Below are 27481 nucleotides of genomic sequence, written 5' to 3' on the forward strand. Positions count from 1 at the left end.
GATTCAACTAAAGCAAATTGTTTCTTTTTCATAGTTCCCAGCAATAAAAAAATAAACACAATAAAAAACAATCACAAATCTTAAATATTAAATCTATAAATATTGTTTTTTTTTTAAATTAAAATAAATAAATAAAAAGAAACAAAGAAGTCAGGGGGCTTACACGCAAGAGTCCGAATGGGTGTGTATCGGCGATGGTTGTCGGAATCATCGCGAATGGGTTTGTAAAGGCGTTGGTAGCTGGAACCATCGCGAATGGGTTCGAAAAGGTTGGGTTTGTGGTTCTCGGCGATGACGACTTCGAAACCGTCGCGAATGGGTTCATATCGGCGTTGGTTGCTAGAACCGTCGCGAATGGGATCGAAAAGGTTGGAGTTGTGGTTATCAGTGAAGGCTTCTTCAAATTGGCGACGACTTCTTCAAATTGGCAATGGATTTCTTCAAACCGTCGAGAATGTGTTCGAAAAGGTTGGGGTTGTGGTTATCGGCGACGGCTTTCTTCAAATTGGCAACGGCTTCTTCAAATCGGTGACGGTTACTTCAAATCGGCGACGGATTTCTTCAAACCATCGCGATCGGAGCTAAAGCGTCGCCGACATCTGAATCGTCGCGATCGGGAGCTGAAGTGTCGCCGACGAGCTGAAGCGTCCTCGGCAAGCTAAAGCGTCGCGATCGGGAGCTAAAGCGTCGCCGGCGTCTGAGGTGAGGATGGATCGGCGACGGCAACGAAGTTTTTGGAGAGGATGACAACGATGGCTATGGTGAGAAGTGGTTTGCTCGAATAGTGTAGGAGCAAATAGTTAAGAATAGTGTGTGTTTTTTGTCAAAGAGTGAGGAAGTGAAATAAAATAAAAAGAGGCTGAACTTATTTTTAGTGTAAAACTTATTGTGATGACTTATATTTCATCACTATAAGATACCTTTGGCGACGAAAATTAGCTGCGTCACTGATAATGATACTGATTTTTATGATTTTGTTTTTAGTGATGACTTATTTTCGTCACTATTTGTGACTTTCAATGCCGAAATGGGTTTCGTCACTAATAGTATTCTTATCAGCACTTTTAGTGACGAAAGTTTTCGTCACAAAAAACTTAAACTTTTAGGGACGAAATAATTCGTCGCTATAGATGAATTTAGTTTGGTGCCTACATTTTCGTTTGGCGCCTTTAGTTCAACCTAACATACAGTGACGAAATTTATTTTTCATCACTAAATGTTACTAATTTTTTTATATTTAGTGACGAAATATAAATTTCGTCACTAAATGGTACTTTTTAGTGACGAAAAAATTTTCCTCACTAAAATTCGTCACTGAAAATACATTTTGTTGTAGTGTATAATAGTGGTGGAGAAAGTATGAATGAAATGTCATTTAATGAGGGTTGATAAAAAATCATGAACCTAGACCTTATTTTAGCCTTTGGGAAAATCCGGTGCATTAAATGTAGAGATTGGTGACAGTGGAAAGCAATCAAAATTCGGTTTTCTTGTAACTACTGTAACAGCCTGTAGAGCCAATTTCAAAAAATCATATCTTACTAAATTCTGACTTGAATTGTCTCGTTCTTGTGCTCAAATTGAAGCCCCGGATGTCTAGTTTCTAGGTAAATTAACCTCATTCAGAGATTTAAAATATTTTGAGACATATCAACGAAATGGTGAGCAGAGGTCATTTGTTAGAAAATAATTTCAGTACAATTAACATTAATAGGTCCCAAATTAGTTCCCAATTAACATTAATAGGCTCCAATCACTCCCATTTCAGAATTAATTAGTTCCAAATTTACCCTAATTAAAAAGATAATTGCACAAATTACTCATTAAATAATTAATGTTTGTCTATCTAATTAATTAAGTGTGTGCAATTTTACCATAAAATGTAGTCCTAGCCAAACAAATTATGACACATCATTAATCTCAAATTGATTATAATTATAACAAATTTGAATCAATTATTCATAATCACATGTAGTCGGACTCAATTTGTGATAGTGCATTTTGGCCATTTAAACTTGATTTGATGATAACTTTCAATCTGATGGTCCGATTAGAGCTTATGACCAATCGATTTGATCATTACAACATCAAGATCATTTTGGTGAAATGAGATTAAGAATCTAATGGCCAGAATTAAGATGCATATTTCTAAGGTCAAATTACCATTTTACCCTCCATGTGAGGTTAAATGCGGGTTGTAAAATGGGATGTTAACATAGATATAAATGTGTCAAGTTTATTTTTTTTTATCGATTACTTAACTTATATCATCATTATTAGTGTTTTGTCGCTTTTTTTTTTTTATAAAGAGTAAAATCTTACGATTCTCTAACTGAACTACAAGACTCTCTCTATGATTCTATATAAGATGATGATCAGTGATCATAACAACCATGGTCATAGGTTTAATAACCTGTTAGTGGGTTAGTCAATGACCTAAGCTGCTAAACCCAATCTGACCTAAACAAGTCTAACTCGGCTTGTTTGCCAAGTATGAGGCATTAGTTTAAGTTAAAAAAGAACCAAAAAAAGCCCAACACCTCTAAAGTCTCTTCACAATTTCTAATCCTAGTTTGAGTTGCACTTTTTTTTCTTTTTTTTCCTTTCCTTTTTTCAATGTTGCATATTTTAAGTTTTTTTTTAATAAATTTTTTTATATAATTGTTTTCGCATCTAGATCAAATTTAACATAAAACAATTAAATTAGTATTTAAAAAATATACATAATTCCCTGTAACTACCGTACCATCAATATAAAAGTTATGAATTTCAATTGATAATATACACACATGATAATCACTAATTAATGGGGACGATAAAAAATAGAGTTCATCAAATGCAAGGTACTTCATGTGCAAAGAATGACATTAAAAGAGAGTTGACCAAATGCAAGATACTTCATTTTAAAAAACTTAGGGACCATTTGGATTGAATGGGAAGTGGAGAGGAGTAGAGTAGAGTTGGCTGAAAAGCAGCTAATTTTGAGCCAACTCAACTTTACTCTACTCTACTCCTCTTCCCTCCCCTTTAATCCAAACGAACCATTAATGTAACAATACATTCACATCCACTATTGTAAAACACCTAAAAAACTAAAATAGATTTGAGCCGTTTATACTAATTACACAAAAACACCCCCTTAGCATCACTATACAAAAATTTGCAAAAGTTGAAGTCCTCTTCTAAATATACACGAGAATCTTTAGCTCTTGTAAAAATTTTAAATATCTTCACTATACAAAAATTTGCAAAAGTTACAGTCCTCTTCTAAATATACAATATAATTATAGCTCTGTATAAAAATCGATATTCCTTTTTTTATTAAATTTTTGGTACTCTCTCCTCTCTTGTACCCTCTCTCCTTTGCTATCTCATTAGATCTACAGTGGCTGATCACTCTACCTTACTCTCAAGACAACGCCAAAGATGGTGGTCTCATCGAATTGATGGTGAATGGCAAATTTTTAAAAAAAAAAAAATTAATTTGGTAGCTAAGAACATGTGGTGGTGATGTAAAATCTATCAATCTTTTCATCCGAAGAGACATTGTAAAAAACTAATTTATCATAAGAAAATCTTCTTATTAATTTACCATAATTAAAGAATATAGTTATTGTAAGGACACGATTTCGTAACGAACCGTAACAGTTTGGGGTCACACGTAAAAAGGCCCAAACAATATCATTTGTAGAGCGTGGGTTTGAAAGGCTAGGCCTTGGTCACCAGATGGTGGGTTTTTCATGGTGTTCATACAAGGTTAAGTTTTCTTCACCCCTGGAGTCCTTCTCCTGGAGGTGGGTTGGGAGGCTCTGGTTTTTAGCCATTTTTCCCAGCCTCTTCCCTAGGACACTTATTTTCCCTTTTATACTGGCCTGTGTTCGCTGTCCTTCGTCCACGTGTAGGGCCAAACTTTCCAAGACTGATACTTGTCCCATCAGCCCATACCCAAAGTCGTTGGGGGTGGTTGTAAAAGCCAAAGAACGCGGCTCTGTCAGGTGCAGAGCATTGAATGGCAGTAAGGGCAGCTTTCCCCGGATATTTTAGATTTTCTTTCAAATTTAGTCCTATACCGTTTTTGCCCCTCCCTTCGGTGGGACTTTGGGTTTGCCGAGGACTGAGCGGTCCTCGGCAGTATCTTAAGGCTATCCTATGCTTTACGTTATTGGGCTTGGGCCATAGCTCTCTTCGGCTTGGGCCTTTGGACTCCCTACGAGTAAACGGGCCTGGCCCATAAACTATTGGGCCCCACAGTTATCATCAGTTATTGTTCATGAAGATGCTTTTTTACGAAGCCTAATTTGTTTTGAAAAGCAATGCATAAACATTTAGGGCTTGTTTGGATTGAGGGAGAGGGATGGGAAGTAGAGAAAAGTTGGTTGAAAACTAAGAGTAGAAATCAATTTTCGATCAACTCTACTCTACTCTCCCTCCCTTCCCCTCAATCCAAACAAGCACTTAGTTTCACAAGACACAAATAGTGTTGGAAATTTTTCAAGAAAAGACGGAAACTAATCTACATCATACAACATTCATGTGACATGCCACTAAAATTTAATAAACAATCATCCTTATTTAGTCCAATAACACAATAATTCACTCTACTAATGACATCATGAAGCATGATATACTAGATTTAGTCATTTGCTAGAGATTCTTCAAATGGACAACACATTAACACACTTGAAAAAAGAAAGAAGAGTAAGTTTGCAATTAAAAAACAAAGATTATTATTACAAAGACCTTCAATAGGCCACTGGTACTTTACTAACAAAGTAGTTGTAAGTCCAACCTATTTGGCTCATTATTATTTTAATTTTTTTTTTACTGTTATCAAGCTTAAGGTCTTGAAAACTCCATAGATAACTGTGAAGAAGGCATGACATTTTGTGGTCATGCAGAACAAAAAAGTTACTTTCTACTCAATAACCATGCAATGTGAAAGGTCCTGGATGAAGGCATTGATGCTGGTTTCAGATGATCCTCCTTTTGCAATTGCATGTTGACACATCCATTGAAATTCGCTTGCTCTTGTCCTAATTTCTTTCCCTTCATCATTTTCCAAATTCATAAATTTCTGCACTAGCCTTGATATTTCCACTCTTGTCACCAAATTATCCATTCCCATATCTTGCTTCACCCTCCACCCAGTTTTCCAATCTTCCACAATTAGTTTACTATTCAAGATTTGATCAAAGACTATGGGAAATGTAAGAAAAGGAAGACCACATAACATTCCTTCTCGAGTGGAACTCCACCCACAATGTGACAAAAAGCCCCCAACAGAAGAATGAGATAAGACCCTCAATTGATTGCACCAAGGTACTACTAATCCTAAATGACCACAAAGCTCTTTCAATTTGCTAGTCTCATCACGCGCCACCCAAAAGAATCTAACACCACTATCACGCAAACCAACTGCAATTTCATCCATTTGGGCAATAGAAACTGAAAGAAAACTTCCCATTGAAACATACAGAACGGAACTTCTAGGTTGGCAATCTAGCCAATGTAAATAGTTGTTGTCATTGTGGTTTGTGTTTTCACCAAAATCAATGTTAGGTACGATTTCACCCATAGCATATACCGGGAATGAGAATTTTGCTTTTAGAACATCAAATACTTTGGATTCGAGCTCATAAATGGAAGTCAGTAAGAGAAATTGTGCTTTGTTTACCCATGGAAGAACTTTGAGAATCCTTTGCATCGTTTGTTGGTTTGTCCAATCAAAAGGAATATTCACTAATTGTATGGAAGAAATTCCAGGGATGTAATCTACATGCTCCTTGGATTTTGCTAACATAAAAAAAATAAAAATAAATAAACAATGGTATCAATAGAAATCCACAATTGGGTAAACATAATCCTAGTAAAAGTATGACAATGACACTTATTTTTCTAGTTGTTTTGAAGTTTTGTTCTAGTTACTATGAAAATAAATTTGACTTATTGTTGAATTGGATCTTTTTTCTAAAGTAGCTGCAAGGGTTAAATCTCATAGGCAAAAAATTAATAAGCAAAAATAAAACTAAAACAAAAAAAGTAAGAACAAAATTTGGTTACAAACTTGGTTACAACATAAGGCTACTACCAACAAGAGGAAGATTATATGTGTCCTTGTCATATGCAATGCACCTGAAAATGATTATATACAATCACTTAAGTGTGATTTAGTAAGTAAACACATGACATTTTCTTATTGTTGGTTGTAGCCAAATTTTATCCAAAAAGTAATCCATCCTCTAATTTGTCAAGGTGTTCTCTCCGTTTTCATAATTCCATTGCTTTTGTTCAGCAGCTATAGCTTCATTTTGCACTACCAAATCAATCTCTTTGGTAATCTTTCAATCTCTTTGGTAATCTTTCAAAGCAAAGAGAGAAAAAGCGCCCCCCACACCCAGGGGGAAAAAATGATTTCTGTGAGAAACCAAGAACATGACCAAGGAATCATAACAAAATTAGGATTTCATCTTTTGAAGCCATAAAAAAATTCAACATTAAAGATTGAGAAATATAATAATAATCAAAATTAAATTCATGCATGAAAAATAAAATTGAGATCTATTCGACATTAACAAAACATAAAAATACATAAATAATAATTGTTTCTTAATAAATTTTCTTATGTAAATAAACATGACAATCTTATTTGTAGATACAATTCAAGATCACGCTTCAACGAACTAAAATCAACTTCATTAATTTCAATTTGGGTAGATTTTGTATCAGGATTTTTAAAAATTGATCAAATATCAATTTTAGAGGTTGGCAATTTATGGCTAGTAAAATATAGTACAAGAATAATATGGTAAATATACGGATGGGTATATTTCGGCATCTTTAAAAAAAGTACATTTCAAAAATTCGGCATAAAAATACAAAAACAATACATGTATCGTATGGGTATGTTATGTTTATTGTTTATTAAAAATTGTAACAAAAATACGGAAAAGATTTACCATATATATTTTTTATAGATAAAAGCAAATAATTCTTGTATCATAACCTTTTTAAGTCTTGTTAAGTGTGACTTAATCCATAGAAGATCCCAACAAAATTTAAAGTTTTTTTTTTTTTTAATTTTGATAAGAAGATAGCAACTTTCATTAAGAATAAGATAAACGCAATACATCTTGAGCCAAAGCAAATTCAATCATATAAATTTAGATTTTTCTAAGAATAAGGTTAGAGATATTACAAATTTAGCTATATAGGTCTTATAAATTGATGCATCACTAATTATAAAAAGTAATTCAAATACTCATTATTATGCACACCAATCACATTCATTAGCTCATCGATTATTAAGTTTTGTATTAGAAGTTAAGGGTGTGCATGGGTTAGGCTGAGAAGTTTTTTCAACTCAACCTACCATGGTGGATTATAAAAATCCAACCCAACCCATCACAAGGGTCCAACCCATTCCACATGAATCAGGTTGGGTCGGGTTGGACCCATGGGTTGAATAGTTTTTTTTTTAATTACTGTTATTATTATTAAATTAAGCATTAGAACAACACCACCACAAATAAGAGCAAATTTATAACCAAATAATCATGAACATAACACCTAACAAATACAAACTATATGAAAAGAATTTAAGGTTTGGGTTTTATTTAGGAAGGGGGCAAAAAAGTAAATAACAAAATTATATAATATATTTAAAAATTTAAAAATATATTAAATATAGGTGGGTCTATTTAGTTAGGTGGATTTGTAAATCTCATTACCCGAACCCAATCCGACCCACTGTAAAAATAAAATTCATAACCTAACCCAACCCACCAATCCTTAAAAACTGACACAACCCAATGGGTTGAGTTGGGTTGGCGGGTTGGTTGTACACCTTTATTAGGAGTAATGCTACATTCACAACAATTTCATAACAAATTCTTTGTGGCAAATTGTTACCGGTAATGGTGAATAAAAAAGTGATATTGGTAGTGGATAGAGATTATAATCAATACCAACTTACTACCTAGACTTTATTATAAAGATGTTATAAAAATATTATAGATACAACATTACTAATTTATGTTGCAGTAGTATTAGTTTTTTTTTTTTTTTTAATTAAAGAAACTAAACATGATTATTTGGGCATTGGAAGCATGAGGCATGGATTTGGGATTTGTGTTTTGTTGTCAGCTTTGTTTTTAATTTTTGGGTTATGTACTTGAAATATATTAAACATGACATGCTTATTCTCTTGGGTTTAGTGTTTGACATGTGTACGTTTTTATTGAGATTTTTAAAAATATTTTATATCTCGTCTTATGCTAACCACTGTCAAGTTTCAATAAAAATTTCTTTTTAATCTCTTTTATAACAATCTATATAACTCACCGACTTGTCCATAACTAATGCGTGATGTACTGATGTATGTCTAGCCTCACAGTAACGCATTTAATTCTATATGTTTGCATTTGCACACAATACATAAGATGCAAGTAATTTTAATTTTTACGCACATACGCGTATTGTACAGGTACAGTACATGTACTTACTAACTATACTACGTTATTAATATTGGCTTCTTAATTATTTGCATTTTTTTCCTTTTGAAAAAATCAAATATACAATAGTTAGATTTCTCATAATATACAAATTAAATAGAAGTCATATTTATTATATTATTATATGTCCAGTATTCTTCTAAATGGAAAATTAATTAAAATAGTATTGCCACATTAAAAATAAAACAAAATAAACTCAAACACATTAATCTTTGCGGATTGCAGTGGTTGCTCTCCTTGCTAGAACCACTTGAGGACATCAATATCAATGATTGTTGGTGGACACTGGTGGTTGTCCTCAAAGGATGAACTAACTTAAGGGCATAGGTTATGAGCTAACTTTTAAGGATTTGTTAAAGGTAAAAGACTTCTATTTTTTTAATGTTTTTTTGGGAGAGAGCCACAAGTATGGATCATCTGTCTTTTATATATTATGGCCCTTTAAGTTAAATTTTATTACTTATTAGGAAGTCACACTATAATTTTGGATTTAAACTTTAAATTATTTTATATATTTATAATCTATATCTATATGCAATATAAAATAAAATAAAAATGACTTTCTATTAATTTCTTCTATTATTGCCACATAAACTTTTAAAACACATTTTTTTTCACATTAATATTCTAATATGTATATTTTTGTTGAGTTTGAATTCTATAAGGATTCACTATAAAAACTCTTATATTTATCGTCTACATTAGAATTTCGTCATATTATATTTTTCTTTAAATGATATAATAGATTCAATTCCATTAACAAACACAATTATATATTATGAATATCTTTTAACAATCCATATAACTTGCCAACTTGTCTGTAACTAACGTGTAATGTACTGATGTACATCTAGCCTCATAATAACCCATTTAATTCTGTATGTTTGCACACAATACGTAAGACATGAGTAATTTTAATTATTACACACGGTACAATATGCGTACTTACTAACTATACTACATTATCAATATTGGTTTCTTAATTATTTGCATTTTTTTTCTTTTGAAAAAGTCAAATATTATAGTTAGATTTCTCATAATATACAAATTAAATAGAAGTCATTATTACATTATTATATGTCTAGTATTCTTCTAAAAGAAAATTAATTAAAATAGTATTGCCACATTAAAAATAAAATAAAATAAACTCAAAACACATTAATCTTTGCAGTGGTTTCTCTCCTTGGTAGAACCACTTGAGGACATCAAAATCAATTATTGTTGGTGTACATTGGTGGTTGTCCTCAAAGGATGAACTAACTTAAGGGCAGAGGTTATGAGCTAACTTTTAAGGATCTGTTAAAGGTAAAAGGCTTCTTCTTTTTTTTTTTTGGGTTTTTTGGGAGGGAGCCACAAGTATGGATCATCTGTCTATTATATTTTATGGGTCCCTTTAAGTTAAATTTTATTACTTATTAGGAAGCCACGCTATAATTTTGGATTCAAACGAAAAATTATTTTATATATCTATAATCTAAATCTATATGCAATATAAAATAAAATAAAAATGACTTTATGTTAACTTCTTCTATTATTGCCACATAAACTTTTAAAACACTATTTTTTTCACATCATTATTCTAATATGTATTTTTTTTCGTTGAGTTTAAATTCTATAAGAATTCACTATTGTAAGGACGCGATTCGTGGCGGACCGTAACAGTGTCGGGTTCGCACGTGAAAAGGCCCCTAACAACATCATTTGTAGAGCGTGGGTTTGGAAGGCTAGGCCTTGGTCGAGAGGCGGTGGGCTTTTCGTGGTATTCATACAAGTTTTGGTTTTCCTTCACCCCTGGAGTCTTTCTCCTGGAGGTGGGCTGGGAGGCTCTGGTTTTTGGCCATTTTTCCTAACCCCCCCTTAGGTTACTTATTTTTCCTTTTATACCCACCTGCGTCCACTGTCCTTCGTCCACGTATAGGGTCAACCTTTCCAAAATTGATACTTGTCCCATCAGCCCATATTCAAAGTCGTTGGGGTGGTTGTAAAAGCTAAAGACTGCGGCTCTGTCAGGTTCAAAGCATTGAATGGCAGTGAGAGCAGCTTTCCCTGGATATTTTAGATCTTTCGTCCTGATTTCGGTCCTATACCGTTTTTACCCTTCCTTCAGGGGGGGGACTTTGGGTCTGCCGAGGACTGAGCCGTCCTCGGCGATATCCACAGGCTATTTTGTCGAGCTTGGGCCATAGCCCCCTCGGCTTGGGCCTTCGGATTTTCCCCAGGTAGATGGGCCTGGCCCGTAAATCATTTGGGCCCCACAATAGCCCCTCAAAACCCGACTGTCCAATCTCTTGGTTGGAAAGGGGGGTTTTGGTGATGCCAAACCTCTTCCTACGGCCCAATCAATTTGGCCTTTTAATAATGCTGGCGGCTCCTCATCTGTCCAAGAAACGCGCCGGTCTATGAGGCAGCCTTTTGATTTCGCGCTTGATGCGCTCTTATCGTTTGGGTATCCCAAAACGTGCTTTTAATGACCACTATTTACGAGACTGCTTTAATTCGGCGGTTTGTTTTGATGGGGTGGAGAAACGGACCGGCATGTTCGTGTTGGCAGATTCCTTTGGATATCTGAACCTATTAAATGTCTCCCACTCCACCCTCAGTATAAGAAGGAAAGGCGGAGGTTATTGTTTTTGTAAAGAATTCCTTCTCATCTTTCTGAGATTTGAAATATTTGGCCTCCCCGAGGGTTCATTTTACCCACTGGTTCACAAACTAAATCGCGATACACTTCATCATAACAACGAGTGATGCAGGAGCCAAACCCCTCCCATAGACGCCATGTTCCAGTAAAGCTCATTATGGCTCGATCGGGACAGGGATGGCGAAGACTCAAAATCAACCTCACCCTTCTTTCAGTCAAAATCCGAAGCAGGGACGTCACGTCAAACTTCCGGCGTGACTGAGTCGAGAACACCCATCATCAGTACCAACCGCTCTCCTATGAGCATACCTAGTATGGCTCCAGTGTGTTGGGAGTCAGGATCGAGGCAGGGACTAAGTGTCTCTACTTCTTCCTCTCTTCCTTCACTGGGGCTATTCTCCATCTCCCTTTCTTAGTCTTCCCAGCACCAGTTCCATCCTGGTGCTTTCACTTCTCCCTCTTTTGCTCCTTTTTCTTTCTTTTCATCTCTTCTCTCTTCTTCTCCTCCTTCTTTACTCATGTCCTCCATCTTCTTCATTCATCTCCTCCATCTTCTTCATTGATTTCTTCCTTACTATTTCCTTCTCCGCCATTTCTTCCCAAAGAAGGTTCTTATCATAATATGAGCAGTATCGAGGCAAAGATTGGAGAGACTTTGAAAACGAGTTTAGAAGACGCCTGGGAGTTTAGTTATCTGTACTACGGATGTAACTATCGCTTAGGCAGTTCGCATTTTGTATAGGCTCGTTCGAGCCCTTCTTTGTACATTGTAATAATTTTTCGTACTAATAAAAATCGTTGTTATTTTATTTCGCATGTTTTGTCTCTATGCCTTCTTTTTTTTTTTTTGGATCTACAAACGCTGCTCGGCACAATAATATAGCATCTAAATCAATGACGGCTAAGACCAAAAGATTTGATAATAAAAAGACGTCGCCATAACTTTAATAGAAATGCTTGGCATAATAAGGCCGATCAGTGAAGAGTAATACTTACCCCATGCTAGCCGAGGAGAAAAACGAAGGCTTGATGTCATGTAAGGAATAACCATTTGAAGATATAGCACCCACCAAATGAGCAGCCTTCTTATATGACTAAGTGCTAGGGCGTTCTACCCCCTTCCTTACACCTTTATTGGCCTTAACCTTTTATGGTGTTTAAGCCGTGGATGAAGTGACCTGACATTTTTATCAAGTAACCCATCTTACGAGATTCAAACCTTTTCTTGTCCAAGTATCTGGTTTCCCCATTGGCTTGGGTCCGAGGACCATACAAGGCCTTGGTTCTGTCCAAAACCTGTGATTTTTATAATTTTTTTGTACTTGGTTTCCCCATAGGCTTGAGTTCGAGGACCATACAAGGCCTTGGTTCTGTCCAAAACTTGTAATTTTTATAATAATTTTTTTTTTTATTTGGTTTCCCCATAGGCTTGAGTCCGAGGACCATACAAGGCCTTGGTTCTATCCAAAACTTGTAATTTTTATAATTTTTCGTGCTTGGTTTCCCCATAGGCTTAAGTCCGAGGACCATAAAAGGCCTTGGTTCTGTCCCTGGGCCCATATGCTGAACGGGCCTGGACCGCGAATTTACTGGGCCCACTAATTAAGAGGTGTTTCCATAACCTTTGATCACGCGGTACCTTTTGGCGTCCCAGTGTTCGAGGTGCACCTTCTCGAGACTCCTTTAACCTCAGGGTTGCAAACGACGTTGGAAATCGAGCCAGAGACGTTTTGTCTGTAGCGTTCCTTGGGACGCTGCGCGAATTAAATGCCACCGGTTTACTTCTGGGTATAAATGGGATAGGGGATCACTTCACTTGCACATGAACTCTCCCGTTCCCTTCAGAACTATATTTCTTCCATATCCGCGATCTCTCTTTCTAGTGCCACTGCCCCAAAGCAAGATGTTTGAGGCTTGGATAGGGATGAAAGGTCTCCGCGCGCTTCAGAGGCACCGAATCCTCAAGGTGATATGGTATGGACAAGGATGGCACAGATTCAAGCCAGTCCTTCGCCTTGACAGGAGGAAGATGGTATTCCTCCTTCTTTTAGTCAAAATCCGAAGCAGGTTCTGGTCATGCCAGATTTTTGGTATGTCAGAAAAAGGAATTTCCGCCATCAGCGCCGTCTGCCTTGTAGCAGGCAAATTTTTGCGGGGGCTTCCCAACTTCCGGCTCCCTGCACCTTTTCTGTAGATGGTGTTAGCCTGAGGTCAGGTTTCCTGCACCTTTTCTGTACCGGTGCAGGCCCCAAGTTGGGTTCTTTTACTGCCTGAGTTATGGGCGTGCAAAAGCATGGAGGGGGAATAAGGTCTCGAGGCAGTAGCCAACCTCTCCTCTGAACTGCCTCCTCGGCTTTATCTTCACTCTCTTGTATTCTTCGTTACTTACGTAGTTAGCTTCGATGTAGGCTTTGTTTCAGCTTTCCATTGTACACTGTACTGTTCCTTTGTCTTAATAAAATATGTGTTTATTTCTCTATACATATCTTTCTTCTCCGTAACCACTACTTTATGCATGAATATTAAATATGAGTTTGCCCTTAATGATATTCTAGGCAGAGAAAGGCCTTAATACAAATTCCTACTAGTTTAGACTTACAAATATTATCAAACATAACAAGGTTAATCGTCAAATAAATTAAACTCTTGGAACTAACCGGGATAACGGCTGAGTGCTACGCGATGCATGCAAGAGCGATGTCCGAGTACGACAAACTCTAAGTAATTCGTCCGAGAGGGTAGCCGAGTAGCGAGGGGCTTTGGTTGTGCTTCTGGATAATATGTTACGCCGTATCGCATCAACCCCTTTGATATTGGGGGATCAGAGGGTAGACCGAGGAATCCGCGCAATCAAGGTATTAACCCATCTGTTAACGCGGAGCTCTCTTCGGATGGATTTTGAGGTTTATGTGCCATAGTTTTTTTTTTTTTTAAAATAGTTGGTTCCCCATCTAGGTAGTTGGTTTCCCCAGAGGCTTGAGTCCGAGGACTATGCAATGCCTTGGTTCTGTCCAAAACCTAGTTTTCCTCATCCAGGTAGTCGGTTTCCCCAGAGGCTTGAGTCTGAGGACTATGCAATGCCTTGATTCTGTCCAAAACCTAGTTTTCCACATCCAGGTAGTTGGTTTCCCCAGAGGCTTGAGTCCGTAGACCATGCAATGCCTTGGTTCTGTCCAAAACCTAGTTTTCCACATCCAGGTAGTTGGTTTCCCCAGAGGCTTGAGTCCGTAGACCATGCAATGCCTTAGTTTTGTCCAAAACCTAGTTTTGCACATCCAGGTAGTTGGTTTCCCCAGAGGCTTGAGTCCGTAGACCATGCAATGCCTTGGTTCTGTCCAAAACCTAGTTTTCTCTTTGTGCGGGGTCTTGGCTTTAGGGGAGTTAGCTCCTCAGCCAAGCCCCTAGAGTTTATCCATACGGTTAACGTTACCGCGTGCCTAGTTTTCTCTTTACGGGGGACCTTGGCTTTAAGGGAGTTAGCTCCTCAACCAAGCCCCTAGTCAAGAAACGTAGTCCGTAACAGAACTTTGTACTAGAACTCTATAACCAACGGTTAGATATAACGAAGAAACTCTATCGACCCACTTCCTATACCAACACACAAGCCTTCCCCACAGACGGCGCCAATTGTAAGGACGCGATTCGTGGCGGACCGTAACAGTGTCGGGTTCGCACGTGAAAAGGCCCCTAACAACATCATTTGTAGAGCGTGGGTTTGGAAGGCTAGGCCTTGGTCGAGAGGCGGTGGGCTTTTCATGGTATTCATACAAGTTTCGGCTTTCCTTCACCCCTGGAGTCTTTCTCCTGGAGGTGGGCTGGGAGGCTCTGGTTTTTGGCCATTTTTCCCAACCCCCCACCTTTAGGTTACTTATTTTTCCTTTTATACCCGCCTGCGTCCACTGTCCTTCGTCCACGTATAGGGTCAACCTTTCCAAAATTGATACTTGTCCCATCAGCCCATATTCAAAGTCGTTGGGGGTGGCTGTAAAAGCCAAAGACTGCGGCTCTGTCAGGTTCAGAGCATTGAATGGCAGTGAGAGCAGCTTTCCCTGGATATTTTAGATCTTTCGTCCTGATTTCGGTCCTATACCGTTTTTACCTTTCCTTCAGGGGGGGGGACTTTGGGTCTGCCGAGGACTGAGCCGTCCTCGGCGATATCCACAGGCTATTTTTCGAGCTTGGGCCATAGCCCTCCTCGGCTTGGGCCTTCGGATTTTCCCCAGGTAGATGGGCCTGGCCCGTAAATCATTTGGGCCCCACAGGTATAATAGGAACATTAGTAAACTAATAACTTTTATTTTTAGAAACAGGACAATATTTTGGGACATCCTAAAATGGAATAGAGGACAAACAAAGTGGGACGGATGGAGTATATATTAAAATAACAATGTTTAATATTGTAAATTCTCAAAAGTTTACGCAATACAGTATCGTATGTTCAACCAGAAGTCAAATTGCTTTGGTTTTATATATATATTAAAAATTATTGATTAAAAATTAGTTAGTAATCATTCAATGCATACAAAAGTAACAAAATATTATCTTCTCTATGTTTTTTTATAATAATAAAAAATTAAATATGAACTTTGATAATTATTAAAAGATATTTATAATATATGATTGTGTTTGTTAATGGAATTGAATCTATTATATTATTTAAAGAAAATATAACATGACAATTCTAATGTAGATGATAAATATAAGAGCTTTTATAGTTGTGGGGCCCAAATGATTTACGGGCCAGGCCCATCTACCTGGGGAAAATCCGAAGGCCCAAGCCGAGGAGGGCTATGGCTCAAGCTCGACAAAATAGCCTGTGGATATCGTCGAGGACGGCTCAGTCCTCGGCAGACCCAAAGTTCCCCCCCTGAAGGAAAGGTAAAAACGGTATAGGACCGAAATCAGGACGAAAGATCTAAAATATCCAGGGAAAGCTGCTCTCACTGCCATTCAATGCTCTGAACCTGACAGAGCCGCAGTTTTTGGCTTTTACAGCCACCCCCAACGACTTTGAATATGGGCTGATGGGACAAGTATCAATTTTGGAAAGGTTGACCCTATACGTGGACGAAGGACAGTGGACGCAGGCGGGTATAAAAGGAAAAATAAGTAACCTAAAGGTGGGGGGTTGGGAAAAATGGCCAAAAACCAGAGCCTCCCAGCCCACCTCCAGGAGAAAGACTCTAGGGGTGAAGGAAAACCGAAACTTGTATGAATACCATGAAAAGCCCACCGCCTCTCGACCAAGGCCTAGCCTTCCAAACCCACGCTCTACAAATGATGTTGTTAGGGGCCTTTTCATGTGCGAACCCGACACTGTTACGGTCCGCCACGAATCGCGTCCTTACAATTGGCGCCGTCTGTGGGGAAGGCTTGTGTGTTGGTATAGGAAGTGGGTCGATAGAGCTTCTTCGTTATATCTAACCGTTGGTTATAGAATTCTAGTACAAAGTTCTGTTACGGACTACGTTTCTTGACTAGGGGCTTGGTTGAGGAGCTAACTCCCTTAGAGCCAAGGTCCCCCGTAAAGAGAAAACTAGGTACGCGGTAACGTTAACCGTATGGATAAACTCTAGGGGCTTGGCTGAGGAGCTAACTCCCCTAAAGTCAAGACCCCGCACAAAGAGAAAACTAGGTTTTGGACAGAACCAAGGTATTGCATGGTCTACGGACTCAAGCCTCTGGGGAAACCAACTACCTGGATGTGGAAAACTAGGTTTTGGACAGAATTAAGGCATTGCATGGTCTACGGACTCAAGCCTCTGGGGAAACCAACTACCTGGATGTGGAAAACTAGGTTTTGGACAGAACCAAGGCATTGCATGGTCTACGGACTCAAGCCTCTGGGGAAACCAACTACCTGGATGTGGAAAACTAGGTTTTGGACAGAATCAAGGCATTGCATAGTCCTCAGACTCAAGCCTCTGGGGAAACCGACTACCTGGATGAGGAAAACTAGGTTTTGGACAGAACCAAGGCATTGCATAGTCCTCGGACTCAAGCCTCTGGGGAAACCAACTACCTAGATGGGGAACCAACTATTTTAAAAAAAAAAAAAACTATGGCACATAAACCTCAAAATCCATCCGAAGAGAGCTCCGCGTTAACAGATGGGTTAATACCTTGATTGCGCGGATTCCTCGGTCTACCCTCTGATCCCCCAATATCAAAGGGGTTGATGCGATACGGCGTAACATATTATCCAGAAGCACAACCAAAGCCCCTCGCTACTCGGCTACCCTCTCGGACGAATTACTTAGAGTTTGTCGTACTCGGACATCGCTCTTGCATGCATCGCGTAGCACTCAGCCGTTATCCCGGTTAGTTCCAAGAGTTTAATTTATTTGATGATTAACCTTGTTATGTTTGATAATATTTGTAAGTCTAAACTAGTAGGAATCTATATTAAGGCCTTTCTCTGCCTAGAATATCATTAAGGGCAAACTCATATTTAATATTCATGCATAAAGTAGTGGTTACGGAGAAGAAAGATATGTATAGAGAAATAAACACATATTTTATTAAGACAAAGGAACAGTACAGTGTACAATGGAAAGCTGAAACAAAACCTACATCGAAGCTAACTACGTAAGTAACGAAGAATACAAGAGAGTGAAGATAAAGCCGAGGAGGCAGTTCAGAGGAGAGGTTGGCTACTGCCTCGAGACCTTATTCCCCCTCCATGCTTTTGAACGCCCATAACTCAGGCAGCAAAAGAACCCAACTTGGGGCCTGCACCGGTACAGAAAAGGTGCAGGAAACCTGACCTCAGGCTAACACCATCTACAGAAAAGGTGCAGGGAGCCGGAAGTTGGGAAGCCCCCGCAAAAATTTGCCTGCTACAAGGCAGACGGCGCTGATGGCGGAAATTCCTTTTTCTAACATACCAAAAATCTGGCATGACCAGAACCTGCTTCGGATTTTGACTAAAAGAAGGAGGAATACCATCTTCCTCCTGTCAAGGCGGAGGACTGGCTTGAATCTGTGCCATCCTAGTCCATACCATATCACCTTGAGGATTCGGTGCCTCTGAAGCGCGCAGAGACCTTTCATCCCTATCCAAGCCTCAAACATCTTGCTTTGGGGCAGTGGCACTAGAAAGAGAGATCGCGGATATGGAAGAAATATAGTTCTGAAGGGAACGGGAGAGTTCATGTGCAAGTGAAGTGATCCCCTATCCCATTTATACCCAGAAGTAAACCGATGGCATTTAATTCGCACAGCGTCCCAAGGAACGCTACAGACAAAACATCTCTGGCTCGATTTCCAACGTCGTCTGCAACCCTGAGGTTAAAGGAGTCTCGAGAGGGTGCACCTCGAACACGGGGACGCCAAAAGGTACCGCGTGATCAAAGGTTATGGAAACACCTCTTAATTTGTGGGCCCAGTAAATTCGCGGCCCAGGCCCGTTCAGCATATGGGCCCAGGGACAGAACCAAGGCCTTGTATGGTCCTCGGACCCAAGCCTATGGGGAAACCAAGTACAAAAAATTATAAAAATTACAAGTTTTGGACAGAACCAAGGCCTTGTATGGTCCTCGGACCCAAGCCTATGGGGAAACCAAGTACAAAAAATTATAAAAATTACAAGTTTTGGACAGAACCAAGGCCTTGTATGGTCCTCGGACCCAAGCCTATGGGGAAACCAAGTACAAAAAATTATAAAAATTACAAGTTTTGGACAGAACCAAGGCCTTGTATGGTCCTCGGACCCAAGCCAATGGGGAAACCAAATACTTGGATAAGAAAAGGTTTGAATCTCGTAAGATGGGTTACTTGATAAAAATGTCAGGTCACTTCATCCACGGCTTAAACACCATAAAAGGTTAAGACCAATAAAGGTGTAAGGAAGGGGGTGGAAAGCCCCAGCACTTAGTCATATAAGAAGGCCGCTCATTTGGTGGGTGCTATATCTTCAAATGGTTATTCCTTACATGACATCAAGCCTTCGTTTTTCTCCTCGGCTAGCATGAGGTAAGTATTACTCTTCACTGATCGGCCTTATTATGCCAAGCATTTCTATTAAAGTTATGGCGACGTCTTTTTATTATCAAATCTTTTGGTCTTAGCCGTCATTGATTTAGATGCCATATTAATATGCCGAGCAGCGTTTGTAGATCCAAAAGAAAAAAAAAAGGCATAGAGACAAAACATGCGAAATAAAATAACAACGATTTTTATTAATACAAAAAATTATTACAATGTACAAAGAAGGGCTCGAACGAGCCTATACAAAATGCGAACTGCCTAAGCGATAGTTACATCCGTAGTACAGATAACTAAACTCCCAGGCGTCTTCTAAACTCGTTTTCAAAGTCTCTCCAATCTTTGCCTCGATACTGCTCATATTATGATAAGAACCTTCTTTGGGAAGAAATGGCGGAGAAGGAAATAGTAAGGAAGAAATCAATGAAGAAGATGGAGGAGATGAATGAAGAAGATGGAGGACATGAGTAAAGAAGGAGGAGAAGAAGAGAGAAGAGATGAAAAGAAAAAAAAAAAGGAGCCAAAGAGGGAGAAGTGAAAGCACCAGGATGGAACTGGTGCTGGGAAGACTAAGAAAGGGAGATGGAGAATAGCCCCAGTGAAGGAAGAGAGGAAGAAGTAGAGACACTTAGTCCCTGCCTCGATCCTGACTCCCAACACACTGGAGCCATACTAGGTATGCTCATAGGAGAGCGGTTGGTACTGATGATGGGTGTTCTCGACTCAGTCACGCCGGAAGTTTGACGTGACGTCCCTGCTTCGGATTTTGACTGAAAGAAGGGTGAGGTTGATTTTGAGTCTTCGCCATCCCTGTCCCGATCGAGCCATAATGAGCTTTACTGGAACATGGCGTCTATGGGAGGGGTTTGGCTCCTGCATCACTCGTTGTTATGATGAAGTGTATCGCGATTTAGTTTGTGAACCAGTGGGTAAAATGAACCCTCGGGGAGGCCAAATATTTCAAATCTCAGAAAGATGAGAAGGAATTCTTTACAAAAACAATAACCTCCGCCTTTCCTTCTTATACTGAGGGTGGAGTGGGAGACATTTAATAGGTTCAGATATCCAAAGGAATCTGCCAACACGAACATGCCGGTTCCGTTTCTCCACCCCATCAAAACAAACCGCCGAATTAAAGCAGTCTCGTAAATAGTGGTCATTAAAAGCACGTTTTGGGATACCCAAACGATAAGAGCGCATCAAGCGCGAAATCAAAAGGCTGCCTCATAGACCGGCGCGTTTCTTGGACAGATGAGGAGCCGCCAGCATTATTAAAAGGCCAAATTGATTGGGCCGTAGGAAGAGGTTTGGCATCACCAAAACCCCTCTTTCCAACCAAGAGGTTGGACAGCCGGGTTTTGAGGGGCTATTGTGGGGCCCAAATGATTTACGGGCCAGGCCCATCTACCTGGGGAAAATCCGAAGGCCCAAGCCGAGGAGGGCTATGGCCCAAGCTCGACAAAATAGCCTGTGGATATCGCCGAGGACGGCTCAGTCCTCGGCAGACCCAAAGTCCCCCCCCTGAAGGAAGGGTAAAAACGGTATAGGACCGAAATCAGGACGAAAGATCTAAAATATCCAGGGAAAACTGCTCTCACTGCCATTCAATGCTCTGAACCTGACAGAGCCGCAGTCTTTAGCTTTTACAACCACCCCCAACGACTTTGAATATGGGCTGATGGGACAAGTATCAATTTTGGAAAGGTTGACCCTATACGTGGACGAAGGACAGTGGACGCAGGCGGGTATAAAAGGAAAAATAAGTAACCTAAAGGTGGGGGGTTGGGAAAAATGGCCAAAAACCAGAGCCTCCCAGCCCACCTCCAGGAGAAAGACTCCAAGGGTGAAGGAAAACCGAAACTTGTATGAATACCATGAAAAGCCCACCGCCTCTCGACCAAGGCCTAGCCTTCCAAACCCACGCTCTACAAATGATGTTGTTAGGAGCCTTTTCACGTGCGAACCCGACACTGTTACGGTCCGCCACAAATCGCGTCCTTACAATACCCCTAAGCCTCATTAAGAATAACTCCTTTTAAAAAAAGCTAATAAATTTATTTATCAAGGATAGTTTTGTAAACTTATACATTTTTATAAGGCAGACAAAACAATAAATGATGTTTCCTTAAAATGTTTGACTTTTCAAACAAGACAAACAAAGTGGGACGAAGAGAGTATATATATATATATATAATTAAATTTAAATTTTATTTCATATTTAAACTCACTATTAAATGCTTAGCTCATTATATTTCTTCAAATTCTAGAATTTATAGTTTCATATATAAATAAGTCATAATGAATGACTATTAAAAACTAAATCTTTGCTTGGATTGTGTTCCATACCATAAAATGGTAAGGTGGGTTATTTAACTTATTTTATTATTGGGATTTTTGTTTTCCAATAACGCTTTTTTTTTTCTTTTCTACTCACATATTAAAAAAAAAAAAATTGAAATATTTTATTTATTATTTACTAAGAATACAAAGAATTAGAAGGAGAGGTAAGCGAAAAGAATTTGTATTAAATACATACTCACCTGAGTCAGCTGGTAAATGGCCATTTTTGACTAAAAGATCCGCATGTTGCATGATGGTGAACATGGACTGTGACATAGGCCAAAACGATGCCACCGGAATATTCCTTCGGTTCCCAACTCCAACTGCCCAGAAAAGAAAAGTATCAGCCACGATAACTGTAACCGGAGGCTCAAGCTGATCAAGGAGCCGCACAAATGGAGCTTCCAACTTCGTCCTGGTAGCTTTGGTGAAGGAGTAAACGTCAGCAGCGCGGACTAACTCTGATGGGATAACGTTAGGAATTGTGCCGAAGCGAATGTTGTCGGGCTTAGGATCGGAGCCGATGAAACCGAGCCATTCTTCGGTGACAACGAAGGTGACGAGGATATTGCTGTTTTTCGAAGCAAGTGTTTTGCATAGGTTCATCATGGGGTTGATGTGGCCGCGGCCGGGATAAGGCATGGCCACCACGTGGCACTGCGTGGCTGGTTTAGCTTTGACAGAACTCATTATTCAGAGACGCTAACAGAGGATAGCTAACGAAATTCACAGGCAAGTACCGATCAATGCCGTTGAATCCCAAATCAATGGCCACGAGGTTGCTGTTGCCACCGGTGGGCTTCCAAACCTCAACACGTGTTAAGCTGTTATTGGCTAAGTCAACTTGTTGAAGTGACGGCAACAGAAAAAACCAAGCTTGTAGTGTCCCCGTGAATGAGTATTTGCTGAGTTCCACACCTTCCAACTGATAGTCAACCCGTCAAAAGACGAGTTTGAGAGATACCCAAATAAAGAATTGTGCTTTAGAGCGAGTTCAAGCAAGTTTGGTGGGAGTGACCCAGTGAGTTTGTTGTAACTCAAATCGAGTCGTCTCAAATTCAAAAGCGAGTTGATTGAGTTTGGAAGAAACCCAGTTAGAGAATTATGAGAAAGTTCCAACGAGTCAAGAGATTTAAGGTTGGTAATAGATACAGGGAGTGAGCCAGAGAACGAGTTGGATCGGAGAGAGTGGGTTTGGAGGTTTGAAAGAGATGAAATGGAAGAAGGTATAGGACCAAAGAAAGAGTTATCAGAGAAGTCGAGGTAAGTGAGTTGGGAAAGTTAAGAAATGAGTGGGCTGAGTGTACCTGAGTAGCCAGCTGGGTCGAGTCAGGGGTGCAAATAAGGCCGCAACCAAACACTTTTATAATCTACAAAGGTCGTCAAAATACGACACTTGTAGAGTGGCTGCTTATGCAATTTCACACAATCACACCTGCGCTTTGATTTGATAACTTTGAAACTTTAAACAGGGGCGGCTCAAGGATTTTTTTGTCCAAATTTGAATAAGAAACATAAATTATATAAAATCTAAAATAAATGAGACTTGAATGTATCAATATCACAACCATGCTTAGAAGATTGTTCACATCAACACGACCATGCTTAGAAGATGAATCTTGAGTAAGATATGAATCTTGGATAGAAGATGAATACGACCTACGGAGTTTCCTTATTACAAATTTATCCATAGTACTAGCAAAAGAACAAAAAATAAACTATAAGTTTATTTGACTTATTAATTTCTAATACGATAAATATATTAATTATTGTTGTTAAGTATTTTTTTGTAATTCTTTAATTTATAAGTTTAGAATTCTTTAAATGTTTTATATTTTTATTGTCTTTAATATTAATGTATTGACCAAATCACATAGCCAACAACCACTCACAACTCACAACACACATTCAACAAAAATTAAAAAACTACCCACAAGTCACAAATTAGTCAAATAGTCAATTTGATAAGTAATAACTCAACTTTATATCAAATCAATAAAACACTCACAACAACTCTGCAACACACCAACACCCAACAGTAAGGAAACTCAAGCTCAAGCACTCAACAACAATAAAACACTATAAACTAATAAAAGTAATAAGTCCTATAAGTCTATAACCCACTAACCCCACAAGCCCACACACAGTCACACACACGGTCAGACTTTAGAGACTCAAAACTCAAGTTGAGTTACTCAACAACAAATATCAGAAGTTTACAACACAGTTCTTAACGCCACAGCTCTCACACACAGTCGAAGATTCAAAAACTCAACAACAAAAAATCAAAGATAACACCGCACAAGAGCGGCGGTACAAAACCCTATAAACACACTCACACAAGCAACGGCGGCAAATTAGGGACAGTAAGGCGGCGGCAAATTTTATGTGTGTGAAGCAGAAGCAACCTTTTTGGAGGTTAGGTAGCTACAAATTCTTAGGTTTTATTTGACCCTTTTTTTTATTTATGATTTTTCAAATTTGACTTATGAGCTTTTTATTTGTGAGATTAAAGACCAAAATTTTCTTTTGGACTTCTTTTTTTTCTAGAGTTCAAGTTGGACTTTAAAAAATAAAGGGGTCAGGTTGATGGTGAGAGGGTGCAAATTTGTATTGCAGGGGTTCAAAATAATTTTTTTTTTAATATTATATATATAAAATTTCCGGGTCAAGGGTTCATTTGAACCCCCTAACTATAACGTACCGCCTGACTTGAAAGTCATGCAGTGTCGCATGCCATGAGCTCAGCCTTTGTTCTAGTCAAAAAGCAAAACCTCGAGTCTTTGACTAACAAAGTGCAAGTGGAGTGTACTAGTGCAGCAATGGATTTTCATTATATTATTGTAGAAAAATGGTCTGAATTTTGACTGAAGTGTTCCCCTCCATAGACTTTTCTTCTATGAACCTGACACATAGGCTTCGTTTGGAAGTTCATAAAGGAATGGAATTGAATTTAATAGAATGATCATAAGGGAATGGAAATGAATGAAATGGAATGGAATGGAATGTATTTAAGTAAAAGAAAGGAATGGGAAAAAATGGAATGAAAGGATGTTTTAAAATTAAGGGATGGAAATGAATAAAAATGAATGGAATGTAAGTAATCTTGTTTGGGAGTAACATGGAGAGAATGGAATGGAATCACTTTATGATAATATTACTGTTAGACCCCTATTTTAAAATAAAGGGTTAAATATATAGGGGTATTTTGGGAGTTTTAGTAAAAAAACCATTAAATCTAATTTCATTCCCTCTCATTCCTCCCAATTTCGGAGGGAATGAAAATTTGAGGTTTTAAGGGAATAGAGAGGAATGAGTGTTCCCTCCTACTCATTCCATTCTCTCCCACTTAAACTCCCAAACAAAGGAATGGACTTTTCATTCCCACCATTAAAACTCCTAAACAAGGGAAGGAAAGAATATTCTAAAATTATTCTTTTCATTCCTTTCCATTCCATTCCCTCCTTCCAAATGAGGCCTTAAGGACTTTTGGACGTGAAAAAGGGGTTACTCTGTATCTGATCTACTAAAATAGTAAAATTACGCTCCTTTAAAAAAATAGTAAAATTACAAGTAGAACTTATAGAGCATCTTCAATAAAGACATTGCTAGACTGTTAGCTCATGGCAAACACCAAGATTTTTCAAATATGTTAGGTTCAATTGATTGCATGCATTGGAAATAGAAAAATTGTCCATCTGCATTAAAAGGTCAATATTGTGATCATATTCGTGAGCCTACTATTATTTTAGAGGCAATAGCATCGTATGATCTTTAGATATGGCATGCATTTTTTCGGTTACTTAGGTCAAATAATGATATTAATATGTTAGAGCGGTCTCATGTATTTAATGAACTTGCTGAAGGACGTACTCCTGCCGTACATTACTCAATCAATGGTCATGACTACACAATGGGATATTATCTTGCTGATGGTATATATCTAAAGTGGACAACATTTGTGAAAACAATCCCATCTCCTCAAGGACATAAGCAAAAATTATTTGCAGCAGCCTAAGAGGCATGTAGGAAGGATGTTCAGCGTGCATTTGGAGTGCTTCAAGCACGTTTCGCAATTGTCTGTGAACCTGCACAATTTTTCCATCTTAAAACACTCCAAAAGATCATGAAAGCATGCGTAATTCTCCATAACATGATTGTTGAAGATGAGCGGGATGATAATGAAGTGGTAGACTTGGATTATGAACAAATTGATGGAGTGGATAATCCTTCTATGCAAGTGTTACGTGAACAAAGTGATGGATTTATGTCATACATTGAGAGGTATGGACGCATTAGAAACCGAGAAATTCATTTTCAACTCTAGGAGGACCTCATTGAACGTTTATGGCAATTGCAAGGCAAGTCATAGGAACTTCCTTTTTTATATCTTGAGAAGCATAAATCATAGGAACTTGTGCGAACGTGTGAGTTTTATTGTAATTTGGTTTGAGTCATGTATGTGAGTAATCTATGGACTACATTGTTCAAGCTATAATATGTGTTCTATTTTATATGTTTTCTTATAAAGTTCCTCCATTTCATAGTTCACATTGTTCCAAGATTACTTTCGGACAATTGAGACGATAATAGGCTATCATGACGATTGAGAAATTTTTTTTAGTTAAAAGATAAATTTGTATATATATAATTTGGGGTTAAAACAAAATATTATTGTTACTCTAGTTTCTTATTTGCTATCATGATGATTAAGAAATTGTTTTAGTAAAAGAAAAAATGCATAAGTATAATTTGGGGTTAAAAAAATCACATGTTTAACACTAGACGATTATTTGCTATCATGTGGTGGCAACAGTGGAAGAGTCAGTGGTCGTGGCCATGGCGGTGGAAGAGTCAGTGACAATGGCGGTGGCATTGGCGGTGGAATAGTCGGTGGCGGTGGAAGAGTCGGTAGGGGTGGCGGTAGTGATTGCGGTGGCAGTGGGAGAGTCGGTGGCGGCAGCAGTAATGGCAGCGGTAACGGTTATGGGTTGTTGTGATTGTTGTTTATTGTAGTGGATATATTATTTTATTGTAGTAGATATATTATTTTATTTGTGATATTTATATTATTTTATTGTATTAAAAGCTAAAATAGATCCACTACTGCAGCATGTGTGTAGGTAAAATAGATAAAGTAATTTTTGGTGGAGCTCAATAGCCAAATTTTTAACTCCATCGCTGTGAATGCTCTAACGTAGGGGCTCTAACTTTTGGTGGAGCTAGATAGTGAAACCATGAAAAAAGGGGCTCTAACGGTCTTTTTAAAACTCAAAAAAAAAATTTCACATAAACAGTAGCTCATAAAGTCTGATGGACTACTATTGATTAGCAACCGATTTTTTTCATTAAAAAATTCCAACACCTAATATTTTATCGCTTCTTCCACTTTCTTCTTTGATTTGTTTTTGGGTCTCACACTCTCTTTGTTTCTTCTCACAAAAAAATTCTTGTTCTCATAAAACCAATTTAATTTAAACAACAAATCTAAAATCGGAACAACAACAATAACAGATCAAGAACAAAAAAAAATAAAAAATTTAGAACAGAATTTTTTTGTTTGGCTTCTTGGAAAATATTCAAATAGCTTTCTTTCTTTTTTTTTGCTATAAGTTTTGATTTTAATCTATGAAACTTGGGTTTTTTTTATCATTTATGTGAATTATATTGAGGGAGCTATAACCATAAATTTTTTTTTCATCTTTTGCTTTTTATTATTAAACTTTATTTTTGGTGGGCTTGTTGAGCTCTATTTGCCCTAAAATCACGGAGAAAGAGTCACTAATTAAAAGAACAAAAAAAAAATACAAAAAAAAAAAAGCAACAACAAAAGATCAAGAAAAATAAAAGCCGATCTGACCCCTGGCTGCATGCACTCGACAATGAGGAGGAGCGGCAATGAAGATGCAGTGGTGGCGGTGCAGTGGAGTAGGGGCAATTTCTCTTTTCTCTCTATACGTGTTTGTGTGTTTAAAGATAATGAAACCAAAAGACAAAAGGGAGA

At 38.3% G+C, this 27481-nt stretch overlaps 2 protein-coding genes across 2 annotated transcripts; one reads left to right on the forward strand and one right to left on the reverse strand.

Annotated features, from left to right (window-relative positions):
- Positions 1 to 4771: 4771 nt before the first annotated feature.
- Positions 4772 to 22817, reverse strand: LOC115991644 (UDP-glycosyltransferase 87A1-like). The gene is made up of 2 exons (XM_031115514.1): positions 21678 to 22817; positions 4772 to 5793 (listed from the first exon to the last, which is right to left on the reverse strand). The coding sequence occupies exons 1-2, from the start codon at positions 22165 to 22167 to the stop codon at positions 4916 to 4918; spliced, it is 1368 nt and encodes a 455-aa protein (XP_030971374.1). The 5' UTR covers positions 22168 to 22817; the 3' UTR covers positions 4772 to 4915.
- A 2813-nt stretch (positions 22818 to 25630) lies between these two features.
- Positions 25631 to 26477, forward strand: LOC115951696 (glycine-rich RNA-binding protein blt801-like). The gene is made up of 2 exons (XM_031068853.1): positions 25631 to 25761; positions 26294 to 26477. The coding sequence occupies exons 1-2, from the start codon at positions 25631 to 25633 to the stop codon at positions 26475 to 26477; spliced, it is 315 nt and encodes a 104-aa protein (XP_030924713.1).
- The last annotated feature ends 1004 nt before the right edge of the window (positions 26478 to 27481 follow it).

The sequence above is a fragment of the Quercus lobata genome, chromosome 1 (assembly GCF_001633185.2).
Source record: "Quercus lobata isolate SW786 chromosome 1, ValleyOak3.0 Primary Assembly, whole genome shotgun sequence".
Classification (NCBI taxonomy): domain Eukaryota; kingdom Viridiplantae; phylum Streptophyta; class Magnoliopsida; order Fagales; family Fagaceae; genus Quercus; species Quercus lobata.